A 25,689-nucleotide genomic window follows, 5' to 3' on the forward strand; every position below is an offset into this window, starting at 1 on the left:
AGTTGAGGCATGTAGAGCGTTGGGGATTTTTGGACCTTTTTTGCAGCAGAATGGCCTGGTGGAATCCCAGGTGACGTCAAAGAGCGTTCCGTTGGATGTGTCGTTTACAGTCCACAAAATGGCCGCTCTCCCACCAATTTCTCGTAGAATCGTGCTCAAGCCGTCCAAGATCACAGCGCTTGGCTGAGTGCACAATTTGGGGATCAGGAGGACAGATCAGAGCACACTGATGGAATACTTGTGTTGCTCTTTGTGTAGTTCCACACGTGGGCGTTAGGTGGTACCATTGGGGCATCGCAACCAAGTGCAGAGCTTGTCAGGGGAGACAACGCCCATTGTCACCTTTGGATTAATTATTTTTTTTCCAAAAAACAAAGAAAAAATCATCTGAAGAGGTAATTATGAAGCAATGTATTTTCAAGTATCTTATTTACAATTTTAATATTGTCCAAATTTTTATGAACAAAAAAAAGGTAGTGCCAAAAAATGTTTTAAGTTCATTTATTGAGATGGAGGATTCTATATAGTTCCCAGACTGCATGACATCAGCCAGAATCATCCTTTCCAGACCTTTGGCCTCAGCATAACCTTTACATCATAAACAAAAAAATACCAAATTTACTTATTCCAAAATGAAGTCAAGAAGTTTTGCTTTTCCTATCAGCTAATGTATGGAAATATGTACGTTACCCGAAAAACAGTTGTGTTGCAGTAACACACACACATGCACATATTTTCTGCTTTTCAGACTTGCATTGACATTTACCAGTTTGTTCTTTAATCCAGTTTATTTATCTCCGTTAACTCACATAGCGATTAACTTTAGTGTGCAATATGTACAGTACATACGAGTGGCAAAAGGTCTTATAAAGAATTAGTCATTTTGAAGTTACTAAAAGTTGAAGGACATTACTAAAATCATGGGGGAAGTTTTCGCTTACCTGAGTGACTTAGTATCTCTGTACCTTTTCCGCCATTTTGTAATCGCGCGGTACACTTGCTCTGATAACTGTCAATAACGAGACCACTTACTTCCTACCTACATCGTTGGCTTCTTCTAACACAGCGTACTCTGTATGCTCTTATCCAAGGCACTGCTGACACCCGCTGGCCATTACGCCTCATTACAATCATTCACAAGGTTGATATTTTGTGAACCGCGTTCGACATTAAATTAAGTCAGAGAAATAATTTAGTAGGGTGAACTGTTGAACATATTCGACATGATTCCTGTTCTTTATTGGTTCCCTTGACTCGGTCTTTCTCACACTGAAGCCATCGGCAGCTTGGGCGGAGGAGAATAAGGAGGAGGAGGAGGAGGGGCAATCCGTCAGGCCCGACTCGGAGCACTCTGTTTGGCCTCGTCCGACGGGCACAGGGCAGGCACAGAAATTCATTCGCAAACATTATCTGCTCTGACGTCCTGCATTCTTCTATCGGCTCACAAATCCTCTGCGGGCTGGATGAGGAGGAGGGAGAGGAAGCTGCGCACTCCTTCGCACGGAAGGATGACAACAGCAACAAAAAATGGAGCAGATGTGAAATATTCCAGAGGCCCTGCCTGCTTCCACGTGACATTTCTTTTTTGTTCAGGTGCCAGACTTCCAAACGGAGCACGTTGTTGTCACTTTTGTGTGAGGTAAAAAAAAAGAAAGAAAGAAAGAAAAAAGAGGAGTACTGGATCCAAGCGTTCACTTGAGATGGGAGTTGGGGTCTCTGTTGGCTGCCTGCATCATGTATTTGATGGTATCCTTTTTGGTGATAATGCCCAGAAGCTTCCTAAGCCACACAAACAGGAGACAAAGGACAAGCTGAGGCCAGAGCACACAACACAGGAGGTCATGGAACAGCAAGTCAAGTGTGACGGGCAACTTGTAACAACACGAACCACGCCGACTCAAAGCGCTAAACTGCTTCAGGGAGAGTTATGATGACAATTAGAGCTTCAACTTCCGCACCTCGCGTGGATCAGATCATTTCTATGACTGACACCAGAAAATAAACAAGAGAAATGAAATATACACAACTCGCATCCTGGTTTATCAAATGACTCTGGGAAAAATCATTTTACATTTATAGTACCAACCCACCAACACCTCAGTACCAACCCGCCTCAATTGTGGAGGATTATAGTCGGGGGGGAGGGTTACATTCCATAATTGTAAATGGAATTTGCAACATAGGAATACTCACACGCAAATACGCGAAAAGAATCATGTTTGTCGTTGCCAAGTATGGTCGAGAGCCGAAACAGAGCAAAAGTACACAAGTCATTTTGAATGTTGCATTCTTATTTCACAACACGCAAGCCTGATGGCACTGAACTCTCGGGTTGGCCAAGTACGTAAGAATGCGAGTAGTCAGGTTTTACCATATTGGGGGGTGCTCTTACCTGTTGCGAGTGACCAAGCATTGTCGCAAGCCCAGTTTGTGGAAGATGTCAACAGTGATGCTCATGGGCGTGCGGTCAGAGATGGTGAAGGGGTTAAGGTCCAAGATGTCCCGGAGGAGGATATAAGGGGGGGCTTCGGGAGGCTGGGTGGGGACGTGCTGTCTAAAAAGCACCTGGGATGCGCTGACCACACCCTTCTGCCACTGACGAGCATTATCTGGATGGAAGCGAGAAAGCATTTCTAGCCAAAGTGGACACCTGGACATGCGCGCACACATACCTATGGCGATGAGGAGATCGCTTCGGAGCACGAATCCCACCAACCTCTTGGACTGCCGGGAGACGACCACCGGAAAGCCGCTGAAACACGTGCTCGTCACTAGCGCCTACCCACCGACAGAGTCATTCAAGGTCAACGCAATATCAATTAAGTACACTCCATATAAAATAAAATGACGCTTTATATTCCAGCTGAGCAAGCGTCAGGTACTTGAGGACTAGCTTCCAGTCTGTCTGCGTGAGTGCATACCTCCACCTGGCCCAGCGTCATGCCGTCCTGCGTGAGCACGACCAGGTCGGGGTCCGACTTTGTGGGCCTCATCACGTCCTTGGCCAAGCTGCTGTGCTCAAAGTCCACTTTGGGCTCCAGGAACGGGTAACCTCTGAGGCGGATGAGCGCCTGATGAGAACACGGGGAAACTCGGACTTGCAGCTTGAACGTCACGCACGCGCGGCGCCTCACCTCGTCGATTCCCACCCGTCCAAATATGTCGGCTACGCATTTGCTGGTCAAGGCGGCAGCCATGAGCGGGATGATGTGCTCCCGTTTTCCCGTCAGCTCAAACATGATCACCACCAGGGACACTGTCACACGTGTGACGCCACCTGCGAATACGAAGGTGCGCCTTAGATGGGACCTTTGACCTTGCGAGACAATTACAGAAGTGAAGGAGACAAAATATTGAGGCTTCCACAGCAACTCCACCTTGTGGGCAGAAAAAAAATAAATGTTGCGAAAGAGCAAAAGCAAGGAAAACCACTTTATGTACAGAATTAAAGAATGAAATTCAGCAACGAGCATAAAAAAAACAAGAAAAATCGACCAGACTGCGGAACAGCAAAAAACAAACCGGGATGTTCACGTCCGAAAATCTGTCGAGCAACATATGCAAAGTAACAGAATCTCACATCTCAAAATCTCACATATTGCTGAAAACTTATCTACAAATTGAAATTTGAAAACCTATTTTTTCCTACATTTAAAATTCATTTGTGAAGTGCGCTATCTTGTGATATGTAAACAGTGACCATTTGTATTATTAAATGACTGAAAATAAAAAGAGTTATAGCTTGTAATTTTTTGTTACATTTTTTATTTTTAACACTCTCAAACAGCCTGCATTCTCTCTGCTAACTTTTCTACTTTTTCTTGTAAGGTCTTCATGCGGGCTGTCTTGTGAGAGCGGGTGAGCTGACAAAAGTTCATCTCGCATTCAAAGCCAAGGCATGTCAGCACACGAGACAAACGGCGCCCTCAAGTGGCTGAAACGTGTATGCCATCTGACTTGGAGTTTTGAAACACTGACCGAGGTTGAAGTGTCAACAAGTGTCAGGGCCCATAAATGGATTTGCCAAATGGACCTGACTTACTCATCCTTTCTCCAGTCCTTACAACCGATAAGATCAGGCAGGTTGTCTTACCGAGGCAGGCGGTGGCACCCACTACAGCGTAGAGGGCTGGGGCAATGCATTCGGAGCGAGGCGAGCACCAGCCTCGGAAGAGCAACCAGTCGTGATGGTGGTAGGCCAGCTGCTTCATGGCCACGCCCAGCAGCCGTCCCGCAATGGCCCCCACCGCCATGCTTGGAATGAACACGCCCGAAGGAACCTACAGCGCACACACAAACGTTACCATGAATTCACATTTTGCTGGAGAACAAAGAAAAATGCATGTGGGTGCACGCATGCGTGCGCAGAAGACCTTGATGCCAAATGTGCCGATGGTGGTGATCATTTTGAAGAGCAAGGCCAGAGCCAGCTGCCACGAAGCCGTGCGTAGACCTTCTTCGGCCGGCCAGCGTGCCACATCTTTGCTTGTGCCGGTTTGGGACGTGTTGGTGGGCTGATGGGCGTACGCAAGCGCTGAATCAGCCAGCCGCAGCAAAGGCAGGCACATAGCACGCCAACCTGTTGGAGTCCGCAGAGCTGCGAGGAATTGAACAGCGAGCAATCGTCGAAGAGTTTGGAAATGAGCTCCTCTCCGCTCATCCTGGTGTAGACGTTTGGGAACGCCAACAAGGCGGTCAGCGCCGTCACCAACAGGACCTCCATCACCGGGTAACGGCCCAGACGGGTCGAATTACCTGCGGAGGACGGACACGGGCTTAGCAACTCTCTCGCACGTACGCCAGCACGTGGGAGCGCTCACGTGTGCGGCACCACGCAAGGTTGGCTTTGATGAAGAGCGCCCCCCACAGGCCTCCAAATACGCCCAAGAGGATGAAGGGCACCAGCTCTACGGGGTGCCAGCCAGCGTGGAAGTTCACATTGAACGGACCGTGATGGCCGCTGACGGATGGGTTGATGGAGTGCAGCGTGAAGACAGCCACCAGGGCGGCGAAAAACGAACGGCACAAAGTTTTCAGGGAGAAATAGTAAGTCACCTGCAACACGCAACCGACATATTTAGCACGGGGGCACACCCCGCTTGTTCAGAAGGCGCCGGTGAGGCTCACGTCCTCCAAGCTGAACAGGGCGCCACCGATCGGCGCTTCGAATGCCACCGACAAGCCCACGGCCACGGCTGCGGACAGCGCCTGCGGAAAAAACGGTTAGTTCGCAAACAAGGACCATGAAATAGTTGCCGTGAAACAAAAGAAGTTGAATAAATTGATGGATGATTTGGCCGAGGCCCAATTTATGGCTAGCGCTATGTCGAAGTATCATTTTTGACACCTCTCTCCGCTTGGCCTCGTTCAGGCGGAATTTGGGGCAGTAGTGACAAAGGATGTTGGCGCAGCAGCAGGCCACGTGGATCAGCGGCCCTTCCTTGCCCAGGCTGAGCCCAGATGACACAGCCAACACCAGCGCCATCGTCTTTATGATCAGCGTCGCCTTGCCCAAATAGCCTCGGACACGGAAACCGCTCAGGATGGTTTTAATCTGGAAGACCAAAGTCACATGAAGGCAGACAAGAAAAAAAACAGCCACAGGTGAGCGTTTCGACAAAAGTGAGACCAAGAGTCGACTCACCTCAGGGATTCCGGAGCCCCTTGCGTACGGAGCAAAAGCCCGGACTAGCACCACGGCCAGGAAGGCAAACAGAAGAGCCCAGAACATGTACATCAGGTAGTCCACAGTGTAGGCAAATGCACCCTGACACACACATGCACAAACACACAAGATTTTTGGCTTGAATTACAAAGATCTAAAACTGCAGGCTCGTCTGTCTGTGCGCCCCTCCCTCGTTCTAGTTGTGTCGGCACATTTATGACTGAGGGTAAGCATTGTTTGTCTCATTTGCAGAGATGCTCCATTACCTGGGATGTCCCAGTGATGAGCAGAGACCAGCTCTGCCACTTTGGACAGCGCTCACGCTCCAGAAAGGTGTTCTGGCGAGAGGTGGCACAGCAGTGTCCATGGTTGGACCAGAAGTTCGTCAAACACACGCCGTCCTTCATGTCCGACAGCCAGCGGGTCATAAAGTCGATGCCAGCCGCCACTGCGCCTGCCAAGGCCAAAACAAACAAAAAAAGCATTTTGGTCTACACTGACGTGAATGTGATGTGAACGCGATGGAGGTAACGACCACACCTACGAACCTGACATAAGGCCTACCAGAAGCATGAGCAGCCATCCCGAGAAGGCGTAGCTGATGCTGAGCAACAAAGCTGACAGCGACTCCTTCCTTTTGTTGCTAATCTAAACAAACACACAAACAAAACAAGAGCCACAAAGTCAGCCACCATGTCAACAAAGCACCTAAAAGACCAAAAAAAAAGGCAGATGGTACTTTTTGATGCCTGTCGCGACCCTTGCTCTTCTCCCGGGTCCAGTCGATGGTGTTGAAGTCCTCGAAGCTACCCAACCCCAGCACCGGGTCCTCCTTGGGGTCTGCCGGCTTCCCCACACCACCGCCGTTCATGGATCCACCGGCGCCACCACCGTGCTCTTCTGTGGAAACTCCTGCTGGAGCCATGGAGGGCGATAATAACGATCATTGTGCTTACGTTCTTTGCCTTAAGTTAACTTTGCTATGGAAGGCTGATTGTCCTCACCAGTCAGACGATTCAGTGCACAAGTAAGTTAAGTTTTCAAGTTGATGGAAAAATCGAGCCTTGGTGGCTGAGTACTGACGTGTTCAGGTTTCAGTATAATCCTTCATATCTATGTCAACTGTCATCAAATTGCATGTGGACATCTCGACTTATGTCCACTTTCAGATATTCGAAGTGGGCATGAGTAGATACGTGAAAATAAATTCTGGTGACGACTGATGACGGTTTTTGAACATGAAAGGACGTTACACTTTTTGACATTGAACGTTCTCGTCTGACTCTCATGTGCCAACAACAATAACAACAACAACAGCAACAAAAGATTCCCTTCAACTGTCGAAGTGATCGCTTTTAATATGTTTTCCTTTTCCACTAAAAGCACAAAACCAAAATAGCGTCTACCTCCTTGTTGTCCCTAAAGAAATGGCCGATCCACCTGCTCGCTACTTGAGGTTTCCACGAAAAGAGTGAAAAAAAACGATGAAAATGTTTTCATGGTGTTGTTTGACTTGCTTGTGGTTGTAAAAGGTCACCGACTTGAAGTCGCTTTGTTGTTTTCCTCAGAGTACCACCGTGAACCATTAAGCTACGTACGAGACGTATATCGCGCTACAATAACCTCAAGTATTGACGTGGATGTGTTTGTTTGAAAAATATTACTCACGTCATTCTGCGAAATAATCGTTTGCCTGGAGTCTGCTTTGGAAGAAGATCGTCTGCTTGCATCGCGAAATAAGAATCAGGTCTTCTTTTTCTTATTTGTTTTGTTTGACGGCGGGGCAACAGCTTTGAGATGCATTACCGCCACCTACTGTGTTGGAGTGTAAGAATAAGGTGGATGTCAATGAAGCAAGCCCGCGGCGCCATCTTGTGGGCTAACGGGGCGATGCATCGCGGGCCATTTCACTCGTCACACAACAAACAGATTGAGATGAATGGATGTAACGTTTTTGCATGCACTTTTCTATCAAATTGATGGACTTTTTTTTCTTTTTTGCAGACAGGTGGGGTTTTTGGATCAAACTTTCTTGAAAAAAAAAGACTTTTCTTTTTTTGCCAAAAGACAGGTGGGATTTTTGTATCAAACGTTCTTGCATGCACTTTTCTGCCAAAAGACCGGTGGGATTTTTGTATCAAACGTTCTTGCGTGCACTTTAAAAAAAAAATACTTTTTAAAGACAGGTGGGGGTTTTCTATTAAACCTTCTTGCATGCACTTTTCCAAAAAAAATTACTTTTTAAAGACAGGTGGGATTTTTGTATCAAACTTTCTTGCATGCCCTTTTCCAAAAAGTTTCGACTTTTCCGCGAGTCTGCGTGGTGTATACGCTGCGCACCACGACCACGGCCAGGGGGCTCCAGGTAAAACCTTGCCTAGGGCACCAAATTGCTCAGGCCTGCCACTGGTCATCGGCACCTCCTCCAATTAGGTCGAGTGCAGCAGCCTTGGACAACATTCTTATCAAATAAATTTTGACAGCAGAAACTATCAATGTCTTTTTCAAACAAATAGAGCATCCTCCCCTTCTGGTAATGCTTTTCCTCTTGACGGGTCACCTCCCAGGTGAGCTTGGCGGTGATGAGAACGGAGCCAGCTCCTCTGGAAGAGGATCATTTTGACTTCCTTCTGAGCAAACGCACAAAAGGCAGACAGCAACGCGAGTGAAATGCCAAATGTAGCAGATTTTATTGAGTGCACAAAAAGAAAAGTGTTGTGGACGTCACATGCCTTCAGAATAGGAATAATACACAAAGCATTTCAACAAATAAAAACAGCAGTCATGTGAGGAAACACTGTAGAGGACATCCATCGTTAGCTTGGCTGTGTTTGGAATCGTATGCTCACGTGCTAACTAAGTTTGACCTTCCATGTGTGTGGACAAACTACGGCAGCGACTTTTTGCGGGGACAAATTCGATTGTCAATTCAATTATCATCTCGATTTGTCAAACATAATCTTGCCTTAATTGCATTTGTCCTCTTTAAACTCATTTGAATCCTTTTCCGGGGATTGTCATACGCGGCGATTTCAAGCACAGCCCGAAACACTTAGTGTTGCAAATTCAGACTTAAATGTTCGCCGATACAAAGAACAACAAAGAAAGCGAGTAGAGCAACAAGGAAGGGTGTGTCGAATAGAACAACTAAAGGGTACCCGAGGCGGAAAAAGGAGGAAATGGTGCCTGGCTGTCTGGAAATAGAAACGAGGTTACATTCCAATAATAATGGACTAATTAGGCTCTTGTTAGCAGTTAGCGAAGCATCGCAAGGTGGCACCGTGTGCTTAGAATCTAGGCCGTCTTTTGTCCTGGTTCGTCCCTGTCGATGTCCTGAAGGTGACGAGCTAACGGACGGACGTTCAAGCTGGCGGGCGCCAAAGTAACACAATGCCGGCGTGAGGAGTTCAAGTTACCAAAGTTAAGAGGCTGACGTCTGTGCTAGTGACACCTCGGATCTAATGACCGGGGAAAGATTCAAATACATTGGGCTGAACTTTCCATGTCCGTCCCGTCTGAGACAGAAGGGACAACTGCCACCTCTGACAACTTGGTCGTCGTGAAACCGGACGCCGACCGAGTGTGCTTATTTTTTGTCGTCTGTGTTTGCTTTTGTGCGTTCTGAGCCGCGGCCATCTCCGGGATGTGCTCCTGAGTTGCATTTTTTTTTTTTTTTTTTTGGTACCCGGGTGCCTCCACTCAATCTCATGCAAAAGAAAAAAAAAAACTCTGCTACTTTGCAAACAATAACAAAAAACCCTCAACAGTTAAATAATAGCCCCACCCACCCTAAAATTTCTGTACATCCATTTTGTTGTTTTTTTTGTTTTTCTTTTGACATTTTTAGTCTCCCATTGTGGCAGTCTATTTCTTTTTCTTCTGGAAACGCCTGAACTGGTTTTGGATGGCCAGCGCCGCCTTCTCCGTTTCCGGCGCCTCCAGGTCAATGTCAACCTCCTCCTCCTGCTCCTGAGGCTTCGCTGCCGAGGCCTTCTCTGCATGGGGAGCGACCAGAAAGAGGAGCTCACTTAAATTTGTCCAAATCAAACACAATCTTTTCTCAATTAGCCATGTCTTAACAAATCCTGATGACAGTTGTCCTTGTCTAAAAAAAAATCAAACATATTTGTCGACTACAAATAGTAACCCACGCTTTCACAGCCACAGCACAAAAGCCAAGATGTCGAAGATGTTCTGGCAGAAATGTGTTTGTGTTTTTACGCACCTTTGTTGTCGTCCGTAGCTGCCTGGCCACTGTTGGCCGACTTTGGAGACGTCAGCTAGAGGAAGAGGAAGGAGGGGGGAACATGTTAGCGCAAATGTTCATCGAATGGTGTGGTATCAGGAACTCTGGAATCGTGCCAGCGTGTGGCCGAGAGGAGATGGCATGATGCAAACGGAAGACAAGCGTGTTTTGATGATGTCTGGAGGATGCTATTTTTCACTCCCTGAATTCTAAGCAATCACTTGATACGTCTCAAATTGAACTAACACCGGAGATGACCGATCAAACTCTGAGGAGCTCATCCGATGCCTTGTCTCATCCACCTGATCCCATTTCAGTAGTTAGTGTTTGGTTCGACATTACACCCACAGATGCTTTACAAACAGTGGCGGCGCTAGGGGAGAGTGTGTGATGGGCACTGCCCCCCCCCCCCCAATATACATGTGCCAAGCCATATAATTGACATTTGGGTATTTTCTGATTTTTATGGGAATTTCTTATGATATTTTTTCCGGGGACGTAAAAACAATTTGTTGAACAACCAAAGTCAGGATCAGGCAGGCTGTCGGTGGCACTGAGCCTGGGAGACAAAGACAGATTGCAGCATTTAACGAGAAGCCCCCGGGGGCGGACGGCTGACGGCGAGAAAATGACACATATGGAGCATGAGGAGAAGAAATGCGGAAAGATTGGAACAAACGCGGCGTATTGAAGGAGAAGTGGGCCAGCGTGAATGGGAGCCAGATGAATGCACAAGCAACAAACACCCCCAGCCCCCCCCCCAGTGTGCTAGTCTTCTTGGAATGAGGCGCATGTGATATGCAGTGATGCTTCTTGTGATTCCTCCGCAGTGGGAATACAAACCAGGAATATAGCTCTTATGTAATCCTACAATACCTCCATTTTGTCCTCCTAATGTTACCTTGAGAGCTTTTTGCCTTGATTTGGTCGTACAAGTCCCGCCCCCAACCACAGCGTTTCGGTGGTTCCTCGCAAGAACGCCGATTCAATTCCCAAACGCCGATGGTGGTGGCGCAGCGGTGTGCGGCATTGTGGGCAATAGTAAAGATAGAACAAAGCTCTCGTGGGTAGAAATAGTAAGGGGCACTTAGCCAGCATTCGACTCGTCGCTCTTTCTATTGAAGATGTCAAAGTAGGGCCATTAAAAATAGTGCTTTAATGGCTTTATGTAAGACACGTGGGTCTGAAATGGTCCTGAAGGGGAAAAGCGGCTGGAAAAGCTTATGTTCTGCTATGAATGTTTGATGGAAAACACACACACACACAAATATAGAGGAGAGAAAGCAGCAGGAAGTCCCTCTAGTGTATTTTTAAACACGTCAAAGCATTCAATGGCTACATTGCTCACATTGAGGACCATCATGTAAGCTGCAACCATAAAGATTAATATTGTGCTAGAGGCCGGTAGGTGTGTGTGCGTGCGTGCATGTGCATGTATGAGTCAAAGTAAGTGTGCGAAGTGTGAGAGCGCGAGGAGAGGAAAATCCAGCAAACAGCTGTCACATAGCGGAAGCGCTGCAAACAGGAATTCTACCATTACATAAGGGCTCTCCTGCATCCTCCCAAAAAAGTGCCAAAAGTCTTTGCGGGGGTGAACATGCCACCCATGCCAACGGATCTCTCAAGCTGATGCCAACGAGAACACAGTCAGAATGTGAGTGTGTGTTTGTTTGTGCTGAATAGAAGCCGGTAAGAAGAGTGAAAAGGAAGCGGCTTTTAGCCCGAGGAGACGAGCTGTCAAACCAAGTCGTGCAGGGCTTCTGATGTCAAGTATGCAGCATGCAGGGAAAAAAACAACAGCTAAGCGAACAAACTTCCATTTGACCATATCAGCAGAAGACATACTGACCAAAATCAGATATGACAAACAGACATGAACAAATTACCATTCATCCATTCTTCTTTTCTTATTTCTCTGCTAACTTGTCACACAGGTACAATGGCCACCAAAGCTAGTTTGAAAACTTGCTTGATGCTGCCGGATGGAGCAAGCTTGGGTGAGCTTTCCGCTGACCAGAAAATAAAACGATATTAGCAGAAATGAAAAAAAACAAAAAACAATACGCAGTTCAAGAAATGGATCTATGTTCGGACCAGTCCAGTGTATAGCCAGAGCTCATAGAAAATAAAACAAGACATTTTAATCTAAATCCAACACATACAAATCAGCCAGGGCACCACCAGTTGCCAATACATTTACTGTTGCAAATAAATAAATAAATAAATAAATAAATAAATAAATAAATAAATAAATAAATAAATAAATAAATAAATAAATAAATAAATAAATAAATAAATAAATAAATAAATAAATAAATAAATAAATAAATAAATAAATAAATAAATAAATAAATAACGTAAGGTTATCAACGAGCACTTGGTGACAACAAACACAATTCACACTGCCTTTTAAATGTTCTTCGAGATGGTGATTAAAAGTGCAAGTGTTGGTAAACTTTTGAAAATAAAACTGAAGTAAACGTGTTTGGCAAATGAGCTGGTTGAGTTTGAGCGCGTTTGCATTTTGTGCAGCAGGCCTCCGCAGTGCAACACTGCGACAAAAGCACAAGAAGAAGAAGAAGAAAGCTGGAGAGTTGACGCCGCACCTTGAGCTCGAGGAAGACTCGGGAGAGGAAGAGCTTGTGGTGCATGATGAAGATGAAGCATTGGCTTATACTTACCTCGCTCATGGTGCAAAACTGCAGCGCTTCTGGACGATGAAGAAGACGATGAGGAAGGCGAGTTGCTGCCGCCGCTAAAGTCAGCACGAAGAGAAAGAACAACGAGAAGCGGGGAGGAAGAAGAAAGAAAAGAACGAGAAGAAAGGGAGAGAGTAGAAGACTGCGACTGCTGCTGCTACTCCCAGTGCTGCTGCTGCTGCTGCTGCTGGAGCCGGCGGATGCTGCGAGAGCGAGTGAGGCTGCAGCTAACTGAGGAGGAGGGGGAGGGAAGGAGGAGGATGCTCGCTCGCTCGCTCGCTCGCTCGCTCGCTCTCCTCGCTTGCCCCCCACCCCTTCAACAGGAAGACTAATGGAGCGTCAGAAGGAGGTTGAGCCCAGAGCTGTCGATCAATTGCTGCGTGCTTTTGGTTGATTGTCCGTGCGCTGCTGCTGTTGCTGCTTCTTTGCCTCAAAAGCGCCAAAGTTCATCAGTGAGCTGACAGCCGAGGGCACTAGAGGGCGCCATTCCGTCACCAACAGATCAACAGCGAAGCATCCAAATTTAGACTTTCCACAGATATGCAGATTAAAAACTGTTTTGTGCCAGGAGGGGTGCGTGTAATTTTTGGGGGGGAAGGTTACGTTTATTACCGACTCCGTGTTTTTGTTTTCATCTGCCTCATTTGTCAAATGAAAATGAATTTTCTCTTGCGTTTTCTCTTTTTGTTACTGCTGCAGACACCTGTTGAAACGCGTGGCCCATTCCAAGAAACGTCAGCGCATCCGCCATATCGGAAATGGCTATTTTCAAAGTAAATCCAAATACGCGTGCGATTACCAAGAGTCCGTTTTTTCTCAAGCAAAGGACATGATGTCATTCAAGTACACATCTAATTTACAACTTTTTCGTTTTATCACCGAATGGCTGTTCTGCTGTACTACTTGAGTGTGGTGAAGAGAAACACGTTCAAGCACGTCATCTATTTGTTTATTTATTTTTTGTTGATGTTGATGATATTAGTCACGACTAGAATATGTTAGCTGACTCGGCCCTCGCTGCAATGGCAGTCAACTACTCGAGAGCTCAAACCCTGCGCTGCCTTGTGACACCGGTTGATTGACAGGTGGTAGATAAGGTGCAAATATTCCAGATGAGCAATTGCAGGTTGGATTGCGGGAGGCTTGATTTTATTTTATTTTTTTTCGCCAATTTAGTGCCGGGCACATCACTATACATTCAAAGCAAGCTCTTCTCTACACCAAACCGATGATCGGATTGCCGGGCTCTTTTGAGTCAGGAGGAGCGGTTACTCGGGTTTGTGCTCTCACTCTTTAATTTTTTTTTTTTTTTTTTAAATACACAGTACCAGTGACACCTCTAAACTAGCTATCTGAACAACATTCAACAAGACTTTTCTTTTCAAACACAAGAGCATGTTTCAAACATGTCAAACACACACATGGAAGTCCAAGAAAGGCCTCTGGACCACAAATGGACGGATGGGCAGGGAAAGAAAATGATTGGTCGCCGTCTAGTTTTAGTGTCTCGTTGGACAGATTTGGACCAGATTCAATCCAGCCATTGGACTTGACCCTACGTGCTTGCGATAGGGTCTGGTCTCAGTGCTTCCTAATGCCGTTTTACACTACCCGCAGTAGCTGGTCGTCATAAAGTCGAGAAGTTAAGTACGGTCGAATGATGACATTATTGACGAATGAACTCATCATCACGTCCCGAGTCATTTAACTCTCAAGTGAGTCGTCTTTTAATTAAGGTCATGTCAAGTTAGAAGTCAGTCCACTCCTGTCCGGTCCAAGTCACATCGACTCGAGTCTCCGCTTTGGCGCAAAGGACAGACAGAACGAAGCCGGTTGTACAAAAACAGACCAGGAAGTGCTTGAAACAGAAGGCACGGTGGAAATGACGCTCGTTAGGAGCGTCCAGTCGGAGATCGGCCGTACATTCCGGCGGTAACACACAGCTCGGACCGGGAGCTGATCCGTCGCGAATAAGAAAAAGAAAAAACGTTTGATCGACTAAAAGAAGAACAAGTTGCACAGTGCTGCGTAAGGACATTCAGTTCACAAACACCAAGTTCATTTTTCCCACCAAACAAACACCATTAAAAAGCTATTTTTTCTCTCTTGTGGTAAAAGCTACACTTTCTACTGGGACATCTTTGCTTTTGTTAGTCTTTTCATCATTGCCTTTGCACATTCTTATTTTCAGCTTTTCTTCATTCACAAAAAATACCGGAAGGGCGGACATACCCACCTCCAGTCTGAAAACGTCGATGACCAGAATATTCCACCCCCGAAGTCTGGATGTGACCACTCTCACTGGAATGCTTTTCTTGACCTCACAAATGTGTTTTGGGAAAGAAAAGAAAAAATCCGGAAAATGTGCGGTTGTTTTAACGTCCACTGTTGTGTTAATCGGCGAGGACATTCCCTTCGTGTTGGTCCTCCGGGCAGCTGCTGCCCTCCTCTTCGTCCTCCTGCTCTTCATCATCATCACCGCCCGACTCGCTTTGGAGAGCCGGCCCGACACACAAAGGCCAGTTGGACTCAGTTTTTCCACCGCGATGGTCCAGAGGGAGCCCATTGGGGGTCCAGTTCTGGATTGAGGAGCCTTCTTGGGCTCTCGCTTGGGACTCGTCGGTGTATCCCCAAATCCCGAGGGAGTCGGGTCTGTGGCAGGATCCGGCGCCCTTCGGGCCCGCGTACTCATCGTCAAAGGCGGACAAAGAGCTAATTTTGCGTCGGGACTTACTGGTGTGGTTGACCTGGAGGTGCATGGTCATGAGCTCAGCAGAGGATGTTCGAAATGGACAGTCCAAACACTGCTTCAGTTTGGTGCCTTCTCCTCCAGCCGCTCCTCCTTCTTCTTCTTCCAGCCCTTCGAGGCCCGGCGTGGGACGGCGGGACAGATCGAGAGGTTCAAAGGTGCCCGACTGATTCTGGGCGGCCGACGCTGGTTTGTCGGAGTCCACCACCACCCGGTTGGTGGTAAGGGGCTTACGGCGGGAAACCTTGAGGACTTTTGGAGGAGGAGACTCCCTGATCCACGCTCCTTCCATTCCACCAGGGTAAAAGGCCCCCATTGCCCCCGATAGGTAGTGGTACTGGGTCTCGGGGTCGAGGGCTCCTTGACTGGGACGATGCTCCTGCTGCTGTGGTAGTCCAAGGAGCCAAGATTGCTGGGCGGGCCCCGAGGACGGACCGTCCGACTGAGCTTTAGGATCAGTTTGCGCTCGACGTCGCTTGACGGAACTTAGACCGTTGATGGCGGCAACAATTTTTCCCACGGAGGAAGTGGCGGAACCTGAAGAGTTGCGTTGCTCCCTGTGGTGTCGCTGAAGGTGGTATTTGAGCGAGCCGGACTGGGTGCCGGCGTAGTCGCAGTGGGGGCACTTGTAAGGTCTCTCACCTTGACAAAACAAAATGAGCCTTGGTCATGGAAAAGTGCATTGTAGTAACACAATGGTAAGGCAGAGGGCAGTGTTACATCATCGATTGAAATCAAAGTTCCAGATGTGTGAACAACCGGAATTTTTGAAATATGACCCGTCAGCTGGTGGTTACCATTGATGGACAGTACGTAAATGAGCTCAGAATCCTTGTTTTGGGAATCAGAGATACATTTGACATCATTTGGATGGATAAACAATTGAAAGAAATAGCTGGAAAATGAATCAAGTCTAAATAATAAATCCATTTCATTTTGAACAATGTTCCAATTATACCGCCAATGCCGCCAAGGACCACCAGAGGGCTACGGACCACCGGTTGACAATGCCTGTCGTAAACAATTTCCCAAGCAGATCCGCTGAGTCATGCTGACAGTGTAGCTTTAAGATAAAGTCAACAGCAGAAGCTTCCTACCTGTGTGGACTCTTAGGTGCACTTTGAGGTGATGGGATGAGCGGAAGGCTTTACCACAGTAGGGACAATCCTTGATCCCTCGACTGCGGACGCGCTCCCTGCTACTGGGAAGCGAAGCCACTACGGACAGCGCCGCCATGGTCCCGTTTTCTCCTGTGAAAGCAGCACGAGCGAACGTGAGGAAGGCGGTGAACGCAGTGGGCAAAAAAAAAAAAAAGTAGAGGCTGACCTTTGAAGCCGGGCATGACAGAGGGAAAGCTAGCCACGGCTGCAGGTTGCACTTTGGATTCCTGCCTCAGGTCACCTTGGCTTCCTCTGGCTTGGCTGGAGCTGCAAGTTGCGTCCGTGTCACCTGCAGCGCCTTCTTCCTGGGTCTTGTGAGCGTGAACACGAGCGTGAACGAGCGCCTGCTGAAGGCTGTGGAAGAGCTTTCCGCAGTCGGGGCATTCCCACGAACCCTCCGCTGCGCCGAAGGCTCCTCCGGAAGCTCTTTTGGGATCGGAAGCGTCAGCGTAGGCCCTGAGCCGATCGCTCTCTCCTCCTAATGTCCTTGTTAGACGGGTATGGTGAGCCCTGTCTTTCTCTCGCTTCTGCTGCTGCTGTTGCTGGTGCTGCTGCGCCACAGCGAGGCTTCGAGCCACCAGCTCCCACCAAGGGGTTTGCTCGCCTCCTTCGGTGGTGCGTCTGGGCTCCGTCCTCTCTCTTCCCATCTCCCCTCCTTCCGAGCTCACGCCGCCACTGCTGTTTCCCCTCTCAGCCACCTGGGCCACGGCTTGAAGTCTCTCCGTGCAACTGGCCCCGCCGCTGTCACCGGGGAGGCCCAGGTAGCCCAGGATTGCCGACTTGCCGGAAGTTGTCCGCATCCTGCTCGCAGTCTCCTTTTCCGCTCTCCCTTGCTCTGCTCTGCCAGAACCCTGGTGAGCCAGAAGAAGGCTGGAGTAGAGGGCGTTTAGGGACAGGTGACCCAAAGAGTTTTTGGCCTGTGGGTCGGCGTCGCTGCTTCCCAAACTGGCCTTGAGACCGAGCTTGTTGAGGTGCACTTTCATGTGGTTTTTGAGGAACCAGGGCTCTTTGAAGCCCCGCCCGCACACCTGGCACTTGTGGTCCAAGGAGTCCTTGTGCTTTCGCATGTGTCCCTTAAGGAACCACGATTGAGTGAAACGCTGTCCGCAAGTATCACAACGGAATGCCGGCAACGAGGACGATCCTGCTACTTTGGCAGGTGACGAATTCTGGGGAGCTTCTGAGGTTGCGCTGACCAGGTTGGAATTAGAAAAGGCTGGAGGCAAAGCGGGCCCCTCAGGTGAGGGGTGGCACTCCTGCAGATGGGACGCCAGGGAGCCTTCCTGGTTGGCAGAGAAAGGACAAACCGTGCATTTGTACGGGTTGTGCAGAATGCGCACGTGGCGGGCCAATTCGGAAGCCGTGCGAAATTTTCCTTTGCAGGCATGGCAACGGAATGTCGGCGGGGCAGGAGCGGACGCCGTCCAAGGAGCGAGGTCTTGGTTTAGAGGAGGGCTCAACCTCGCGCTGTTCTGGACGGATTCTGTACTTTTGAGCTCATCCTCTTCGTCCTCCTCTGGGAGCGCGTGTGTAAGATTCCCGCTCAGCGAGAATCTTCCGTGCTTCTGAATCCGCTCTTTTTTGTTCTGTTGGACGATGAGGTTCTGTTTGAGAGGCGCTGAGGCGAGAGCGCCCCGATAATGCGATGAGGCCTGGCGGTGCCGGTCCAGACTGTGGGCTCTGGCGTGAAGGGACAAAATGCTTTGGAATCGGAATCTCTTCCCGCAGACGTGACAGGAGAACCGCAGCGACGGTCCTGTTGCTGTCCTGGTGAACGCGTCCCTCTGGAAGAGCTGCAAATCCAGCTCATCATTGCAGCTTCCGCTGGGTCCAGAAGAGAGCGCGAACTCCAGGGCTCCAAAGCCAAGAGGGGGGGCCGAGGGCGTGGCCGGCGGCGAAGAGTCCAAAGTCGGACTACGTCTCGCTCCCGGGAAAAGAGCCACGGCCGGGGTGGGGGACGGAAGAGCGTCGCCGTTCTGTTGCTCATCACCCTGGTCCTCATGGTCCTCCTCAGCCGGGGGCGACGCGGAGAGAGGGGTGCACGGTGCTGCCTCCAGACCATGAGGGGATGCTTCCGGGCTTTTGGCTTGGGGCAGAGGCTCAGGGGAGCAGGGCAACAAAAACTCTGAGGGGGAATCCATCCTCTGCTTGGACAACATGCAAGCACACATATTAGCGACCCAAAAGACCACTGCGGTGCTCGGCGGCACTGATGAAACCTACCTGGAACGTGTGCGGCGTTATGCCATTCTCCAGGGTCTCGGCCGGCGGGGGTGCAACTCCTCCTTCAATCCCCTGCCAAAAAGCAGAAGACAATGCGTATTAAAACTCCTAAACTGAAAAGCAAGCTTCTCGCTCAAGTGAACACAATAACGCTCATGTCACACCACTTATATGATGAAAACGTACATAAACAGCATTTGTGCAGATAAGAGCAGGTGTTACTTTGTTCTTCTCTCACTTATCTTATAAGCGATGGAATTTTTCGTTTTTATCATGCCCAATGGCAATAAAATTATTGAATCTAATTTGACATATCTTTCTTCTTCAGTGTGTGTGTGTGTGTGTGTGTGTGTGTGTGTGTGTGTGTAACAGGTGTGCACTTGTTACACACACATACACGTTAGCCTGCACTTGTGTGTGTGTGTGTGTATGTGCACGTGTGTGATTATCTGTTCGGACACCAGCTCCGGACAGGAAGGGCGGTATTTGGACTTCCCAACACGCCCTTCCTGTGTGCACACATGAACATGCACTCGCAGATGCACACAGACACACACACATACACGCAATATTTGGGAAAAGTGGTAGCGGTGGTTTTAAATGAAAGCTACACACTCGATCGTTCATTTGTTGGGTTGCTCAGATCCGTCATGGCCAAGATGGAGGCGTGCCACGACACACAAGGTCGCGACGTGTGACGTATGTGCGGATGGCGAGCAGCCGGATGACTTTCCAGCTCGGCTATGAGTCACAGTGATGTCGCCCGCCGCTCACAGGTTAATCCATGGTGATTGTTCTTTCTCTCCTGTCTGTCTTTTCTCGCCCTGACTGTTTCCTCCCATCCCCCTCTCTTCTCCTCTCTCATGTCTCTCGCTCGGTCCCTCCCTCCCTTCGTCAGTCGGTCCATTATTCACTAATTTTCTTTTATTCTCTGCCCCCCTGCCCTGGCCCCCCTGCCCTGGCCCCCCTTGCCCCCCCCCCCCCCACACACACACACACCACTCTCATCCTGCAGTGCTGTGAGTTGGCGCCATGCCAGAGAATGCTGATATCAGCTGGTAGACTGGAGGCTGCCAACATGGCGAAGTGCAAAGAAGCCAAGGCACAAGAGAAAGAAAACACGCGGCGCTTTTACAAAAAGAACATCAACCCAAACCTGCTGTGTGTGCGCGCGCGTGTATGTGCGTGCACGCGTGCGTCCGTGCGTGTGTGTGTGTGTGTGTGCGTGTGCGCACGCATGAGTGTAAGCTAAATGTATCTGCAGCATTTTCATAAGCCCCGGCTGGGCTTTGTTCTGCCATGACGGATCCTGTCACTACGGTGCCGCCGGGCCAACATGGTGCCAAGCGGCGGCCGTGGAGGTGGAAGGAAAGCCCCCCGAACCGTCAGAAACGGATCAGCGCAAAATGGCAGAACCCAAAAAAAATGGAATGCCTCACATCCTCAGAACGTCGGGAGATTTATTTCTCAAATGGCAATTTAGTTAGTCCGTTTGAAAACGGAATGACTTTTCAGTCCCATCAGTGCTCATCACAGTGTGAGCACTTTTGTACCAGCAATGGGGCGCCACCTTAAGAGGTTCTACAAAGAATCCGAATCTCTCCTCCACTTTTGCAGAAGTGGTAAACAGTGAGCAACAACTGGACCTATGAGGAACCTATCAGTCATGAAGACGATGGTCCGAAGGACGCCGATTTTAATGAAAACACAATTTGACCACCTCCACTAAAAGCTTGTGTCCGCCTCCAGGGGGCGCCAATACAATATGATGTCATCGTGTAAATATCCAGAGTTGATCCGCAAGTGCAGGTTAGCGCACGTACGCTGTAGCGGAATTCTAAAAATGCTTCGGAAAGGTGCTGAGACTACATCAGTGTACGTTACTCCTGACGAACCAAGTCAAAATTCTTAAGGTTGCTCCGAGCAAGAGGCGACCGATGACGACTTGCGCATAAGCTAACGATATGTGACAAAACAAGAACTTACGATCTTCACGTTGGACGACACCATAGTAGCACATAAATTAGGACATAAGAAATCAAATGTGAACTTATTCCCTTCAAAAAATAAAAAATAAAACTAGCGGACCATACACTTTGCACACTTTTCATTTAGTTGGAGACAAGCTGATTGAAAGGAATGCGTCAAAACAAGCACGGTAGGAGACTGACACCAGCAAAACTTGCTAAACACTTTCTGGTGATGTCACTTCGGAAAAGCAAATACAAATTCATTTTCAACAGTTTTGTCCTTTCGCAAAAGTAGCCCGTTGACCTCATGACCTTTTCTACAAATGTTAAGGAAGGGTGCGAGAAAGTTTTGGATTGGACTTTTTCCCCTTTGCATCTACGCCATTATTTTCTGCTGTCTCTTATTTTCTGAAAGATTTTTTCAGGCTTCTGATTGGCCACCATGACGTCCACTTGTTGCTTTGGAACTCAAGTAGTAGAACATCTACGAGGGCACCGCTTAGTGAGGGGGCTTCAAATGTTACAATACCGACAGGCCAAGCCAGGAATCACAGACGCACGTACACACTCAAGGAGCAGCGTGCACAAAGACGTCCGTGTCATCTTCAACAAGAGCATACGCACACACCTGAGCATGAACTCTCTGCTACATCCCAAAACAAAAATTAATGAAAGCAAAGAGTCGAGAACGAGGACAGAAGTCACGTGACTAGAACTTTACAGAGGAACTTCCTCCTGATTTGCGTCATCACGTTAAAACATTTTCACGAAAGAAGACAAATCGTTTACAAAGTAAAGCGAGCCGATAAGTGAACTGAAGTCATGTGAGACGCCGGCTCCATTTTGCTCCCCAAATGTTCGAGGGCAGCACAAGGAGGAGGAGAAGGAACGGGTTAGGAGGGGGAGGCAGGAGGAGGAATCGCGGATCACTTGTAAAAAAAAAAATCTCCACAAACGAACGAAACGAATTCAAGTTCCATGTGGACCAGTCAGCACACTTCTTATTTTTCTCTTTACGTTCAACGTCCGGAACAATCGGATTATGCATGTGCGTGTTGGCGCGCGCCCTCCCTGCCTCCGCAACAAAAGACTGATTGCCGCAAATCTGCGTGAATGCTCGCAATTTAAGCGCCACATGTAATTTGAGCTCCGGTGACTTGGGTTTCGATTCCCTCCCGGAACTTGCTCAAAGTTAGCGAAGACAAGAACGGGAGAAAGTCCCATATGTGACTTGTGTGTCACGCGTGTCGCGCTCACAATCATGACGCACGCGCGCGCGCATTTGCAGAGGTGCGCGCGCGAGGCTCCACGCATGAAAAGTGCTTTTGAGCACAAAGCCACGAGCTGACAATAAGCTGCAAGAAAACGCGTTCGGAGAGCAAAGTGCACGTCGAGGTAAGTCGGCGCGCACACATGTACACGCACGCGCGCACATACGTGCTCACACGCACATCCATGCACATTTCTCGGGCGGGCAGGCGGCAGCAACGGAAAGCGTTCGTACTTACGCGTGAGCTGGCTCGCAGATTAATGACGCGACACGTCATGATTACGTTCGGCTTGAATTAAATACATTACGACTTGGGGAAAAAAATGGAAATCAGGCTTGTGTACAAGCATACGGCGGCTCCCCCTCCCTCCCTCCCTTTCTCTCTCTCTCCTTCTCTCTCCCCCCTCCTTCCCTCAATTCTTCGGGGTGGAGGGCTCCGTGTAGGTTGGAAATGTTAATTATGATCTCAGCACGGGCTCCATTTTACAACAGCTCATCGCGCCGTCCCAAATATGGCAGCTGACACGCAGGAGGGACAAGAACAAGAAAAAAGCGTTTCAGTTGTCACACGGATGGAGGGTAGCCACAACAACTTCTTTCAAGATGACAATTCAAGAGTGAGGTCAAAGTGGCAAGCCGGAATATCGGCTGGTGTGGAAACAAAATGAGCCTTTTTCCCAAGTCACACTTGTCTTTCTGTCTTTTGTTTGGCGGGAAAGCGAAACTCTGTCCTACTCCGTTGGCTTCTGTGGGAAAGGCAACACCGTCTGAAAGACGGACCGGCCCACTTATTCTTCTTTTCTTCAGCAAGCCTGTCAAATGTCCTTTACTTGTCCCAAGCTCAAGATCACGCTACTGTAGTCAGTGGCATTGAGTGGCAAGTGTGCTGCCACTGAGATAACAATCAAACATGTTTGCATTTGTAAATTCCTTCACTTTAACTAAAGATAACTTTTGATCTTTTTAGGTGCTTTGTTCAAGTTTTTGGACAAAAAAGCAGCATTATTTTGGTTGCTTCTTGAGTTCATTGGGCCGCTTGGGCCTTCTTGAACTGTCAATGTTGGAAAGGGGCCTACAATATCACACATTGTTTGCAAGCTTGCATCTTGGTGACCGATCAGACACGTCAATAACTATCAGACAAGGCTCCAAAATCCACCTAGAAGGTGGCCATTTTGTCTTAAAGCAGCCATTTTAGGTCAATTCCAGGGCTTGGACTTTGACAAATTCCAATTGGGTATTGGTGCAAATGAGCCCCAATCTGGAGCAGGTCGACTTGACAACAACACGTTGACATAGAAAGCTTTCAAATGCCAGTGGTTAGTTAGCCTTGCTAGCTTCTGCTAGCCCCGTCCCCTCTCGTCTAAGAACAGAAACGTGTTACGTGTTGAAAATAAACTACCGTAATTTTCGGACTATAAGTCGCACCGGAGTATAAGTCGCACCAGCCATAAAATGCCCAAAAAAGTGAAAAAAAAAACATATATATGTATATAAGTCGCTCCTGAGTATAAGTCGCCCCCCCCACCCAAACTATGAAAAAAACGCGACTTATAGTCCGAAAATTACGGTAACCATGTTGATTCTTCTACTTGGACTCCATTTTCGTTTACAAAAAAAATATTTGCCATGAAAAGTAGGCACACTGGTCTCTTTCTGTTTGTGTGGGGATTTTTGTTTTGTTTTTTAAATTCTGATCCCATTCCCAATACACAAGCTTGACTTTGCTTCCTTACCACCTTTGAATGTGGACACCTGCGTTCCTAAAGAGTCCAAAAGCGCTGCGTGCCTTCGCAGTCCTCCGATGGTCCAAGTGAGGGTCCAAACTCCTTCCCCGCCCCTACACACACACACACAAGTGTGAAGAAGACAAGAGGAAGCGTCGACAGTCTGATGAAGGTGCCGAGTACTTGCCTGGAGTTGACGAGCTGCGGCGGCCTTCTTGTTTGATGCTCACCACACATTTGCTGAGATTCCAAATGTCTGTGCTGACACTCGACATATCTGCTGGATGAGCCATTGTGTGCCGCATTTGTGTCAGCACTCATGCCAGTCTACAGGAGCACACACGTGTACATTTGCCATTGTGCGTGTGTGAGTGTGTGTGTGTACAATAATGGCATGAGCCGCCGCCGCCACCGCTGCCGCCTGTGATGCTTTGATTGTTTGCTCCGTCGCAGCAGAAATGCACCAATTAATATGCAGAGAGAGCGTGAGACACACACACACACACAAATAAGAAAAACAGCCATGAGGGAGCGGGATGGGGGCGAGGGTGGGTGATGGAGGGAGAGAGAAAGAAAGAAAGAAGAGAGAGAGAGGGGCAGGCGAGATGGCAGACAAGAGGGAGGGGGTATGAAATGAAAGATAGGGAGATGGGTGAGGTAGCAGTACATGTTTGAGTGGAGAGGAGGTGGGGTGAGAAAGTGTGTGTGTGTGTGTGTGAGGGAGGGAAATCAATGGAAGGGAAGAGAGATTGATTTAGGGGTGAGGAGGAAGAGGAGGAGGAGTGATATGTGGCTAAGGCGGCTGTCCTTTTTGTCGCAGTGTCAGTGTATTGATACTGTAATACACTCCAACCAACCACACGCGCGCGCGTGCATCATCAACCCCCCCCCCCCCCAACAATGCTACCGTGACAACGGCTGTCACGGCGACGCCTACTGGCACAATGCTGCCACAATAGTGAGGGCACTGAAGCGGCACTCACGGGCAAAGAGGGAGCGGGGATGAAAGGGAGTACGGACGGACGGATGGACGAACGGACGCGAGCGTGATGAAGACGAGAGATAAGATTACAAGTGGAAAACACGCGCACACACACGATGCTTTGACAAAGCATGTCTCCTTGCAATCAGCGTTTTGTTCCTCTTATTGTCTTACTTGAATGGGCAACTTGTTGGTATTTGTCACGACTTGTCCTCGTCTGCATGATTGTCATGAAGTGTATTAAGTGTATTTTTATTTATTTATTTATTAGGATTGGTGTTATATCCAATGCGTAATGTCCGTTTGCTTTAGTCAAAAGGTGTCAGTCAAAAGGTGTCAGTGCTTCTGTCTGCCTGGGAGTCGTCTGCGCGTGTGTGTGTGCGTGTGTGTGTGTGTGTGTGCGTGTGTGTGTGTGTGTACGCGCGATGTATAGTGTATCAGGGCCCTCCCCCACCCTTGCGTGTTGCTAATATGATGTAAAAAGCTAATGGCATGCAAATGTCTGTTGTCCCGGTAACCAGGCCTGAAAAATCCCTTTGATGTCTCCCCCCGACTCATTCTCTTCACGTTCTCTTTGTTTGCCACCATCAACACCCCCCCCCCCCCGCCCCATTGCCCCCTCCCACATAACCCACCCGCCGCTCTGTCTCTCTGCCTTCCTCATTTTAGTTAGAGTGAGAGGAGGGGGGAAAAAAAAGTTCTAATTCCACTTTTTGTGTCGCCGTCTTTCTTCTTGTGAGCCCTCCACTGAGCTGACCCGTCTGCCGCTCATTTCCCATCATTCCCATCTCGTGTGCCCCCACCCGTGTGCTGCCCCTTCCTGTTGCCCCCCTTCCTTCCCTTACAGCTAGGCCTTTATCTCTTAAACCTCGCACAGAACCACAGCCTTTCGGAGAATTTGATCCCTGCAACTATTTGATATTGTACTGCGTCTATTAAACAGCAGAGAGAGGCGGGGTACAGGGTGGGCTCAGCATGAAACAACTGGCTGTTCTGTA

At 48.6% G+C, this 25,689-nt stretch overlaps 2 protein-coding genes across 9 annotated transcripts; both read right to left on the reverse strand.

Moving 5' to 3' along the window:
- Nucleotides 1–487: 487 nt before the first annotated feature.
- LOC133154010 (H(+)/Cl(-) exchange transporter 5-like) lies at nt 488–7,467 on the reverse strand. Of its 4 annotated transcripts, XR_009714422.1 has the most exons (17): nt 7,334–7,467; nt 6,405–6,577; nt 6,214–6,313; nt 5,932–6,119; nt 5,645–5,767; nt 5,348–5,554; nt 5,128–5,208; nt 4,821–5,055; nt 4,580–4,755; nt 4,374–4,514; nt 4,094–4,280; nt 3,135–3,277; nt 2,922–3,071; nt 2,673–2,778; nt 2,393–2,609; nt 942–1,779; nt 488–588 (listed from the first exon to the last, which is right to left on the reverse strand). XR_009714422.1 is itself a non-coding variant. In XM_061278384.1 (16 exons), the coding sequence occupies exons 2-16, from the start codon at nt 6,534–6,536 to the stop codon at nt 1,692–1,694; spliced, it is 2,274 nt and encodes a 757-aa protein (XP_061134368.1). In that variant the 5' UTR covers nt 6,537–6,577; nt 7,334–7,467; the 3' UTR covers nt 488–1,691. The 4 variants fall into 4 exon arrangements, 3 of the variants coding, with proteins under 3 accessions (XP_061134368.1, XP_061134381.1, XP_061134389.1); XM_061278384.1 differs by having other exon boundaries at nt 488–1,779; XM_061278397.1 differs by having other exon boundaries at nt 488–1,779; nt 6,405–6,580; nt 7,334–7,454.
- A 6,079-nt stretch (nt 7,468–13,546) lies between these two features.
- Nucleotides 13,547–23,779, reverse strand: znf219 (zinc finger protein 219). Of its 5 annotated transcripts, none has more exons than XM_061278373.1 (5): nt 23,722–23,779; nt 18,743–18,814; nt 16,686–18,663; nt 16,457–16,609; nt 13,547–16,001 (listed from the first exon to the last, which is right to left on the reverse strand). In XM_061278373.1, exons 3-5 carry the CDS (start codon nt 18,658–18,660, stop codon nt 15,004–15,006), a joined length of 3,126 nt encoding a protein of 1,041 aa, XP_061134357.1. In that variant the 5' UTR covers nt 18,661–18,663; nt 18,743–18,814; nt 23,722–23,779; the 3' UTR covers nt 13,547–15,003. The 5 variants fall into 5 exon arrangements, with proteins under 5 accessions (XP_061134357.1, XP_061134330.1, XP_061134337.1 ...); XM_061278346.1 differs by lacking the exon at nt 23,722–23,779 and adding an exon at nt 22,221–22,354 and having other exon boundaries at nt 16,686–18,666; XM_061278353.1 differs by lacking the exon at nt 23,722–23,779 and adding an exon at nt 22,221–22,334.
- Nucleotides 23,780–25,689: the final 1,910 nt, after the last annotated feature.

This window comes from Syngnathus typhle, linkage group LG1 (assembly GCF_033458585.1).
Source record: "Syngnathus typhle isolate RoL2023-S1 ecotype Sweden linkage group LG1, RoL_Styp_1.0, whole genome shotgun sequence".
Lineage (NCBI taxonomy): Eukaryota > Metazoa > Chordata > Actinopteri > Syngnathiformes > Syngnathidae > Syngnathus > Syngnathus typhle.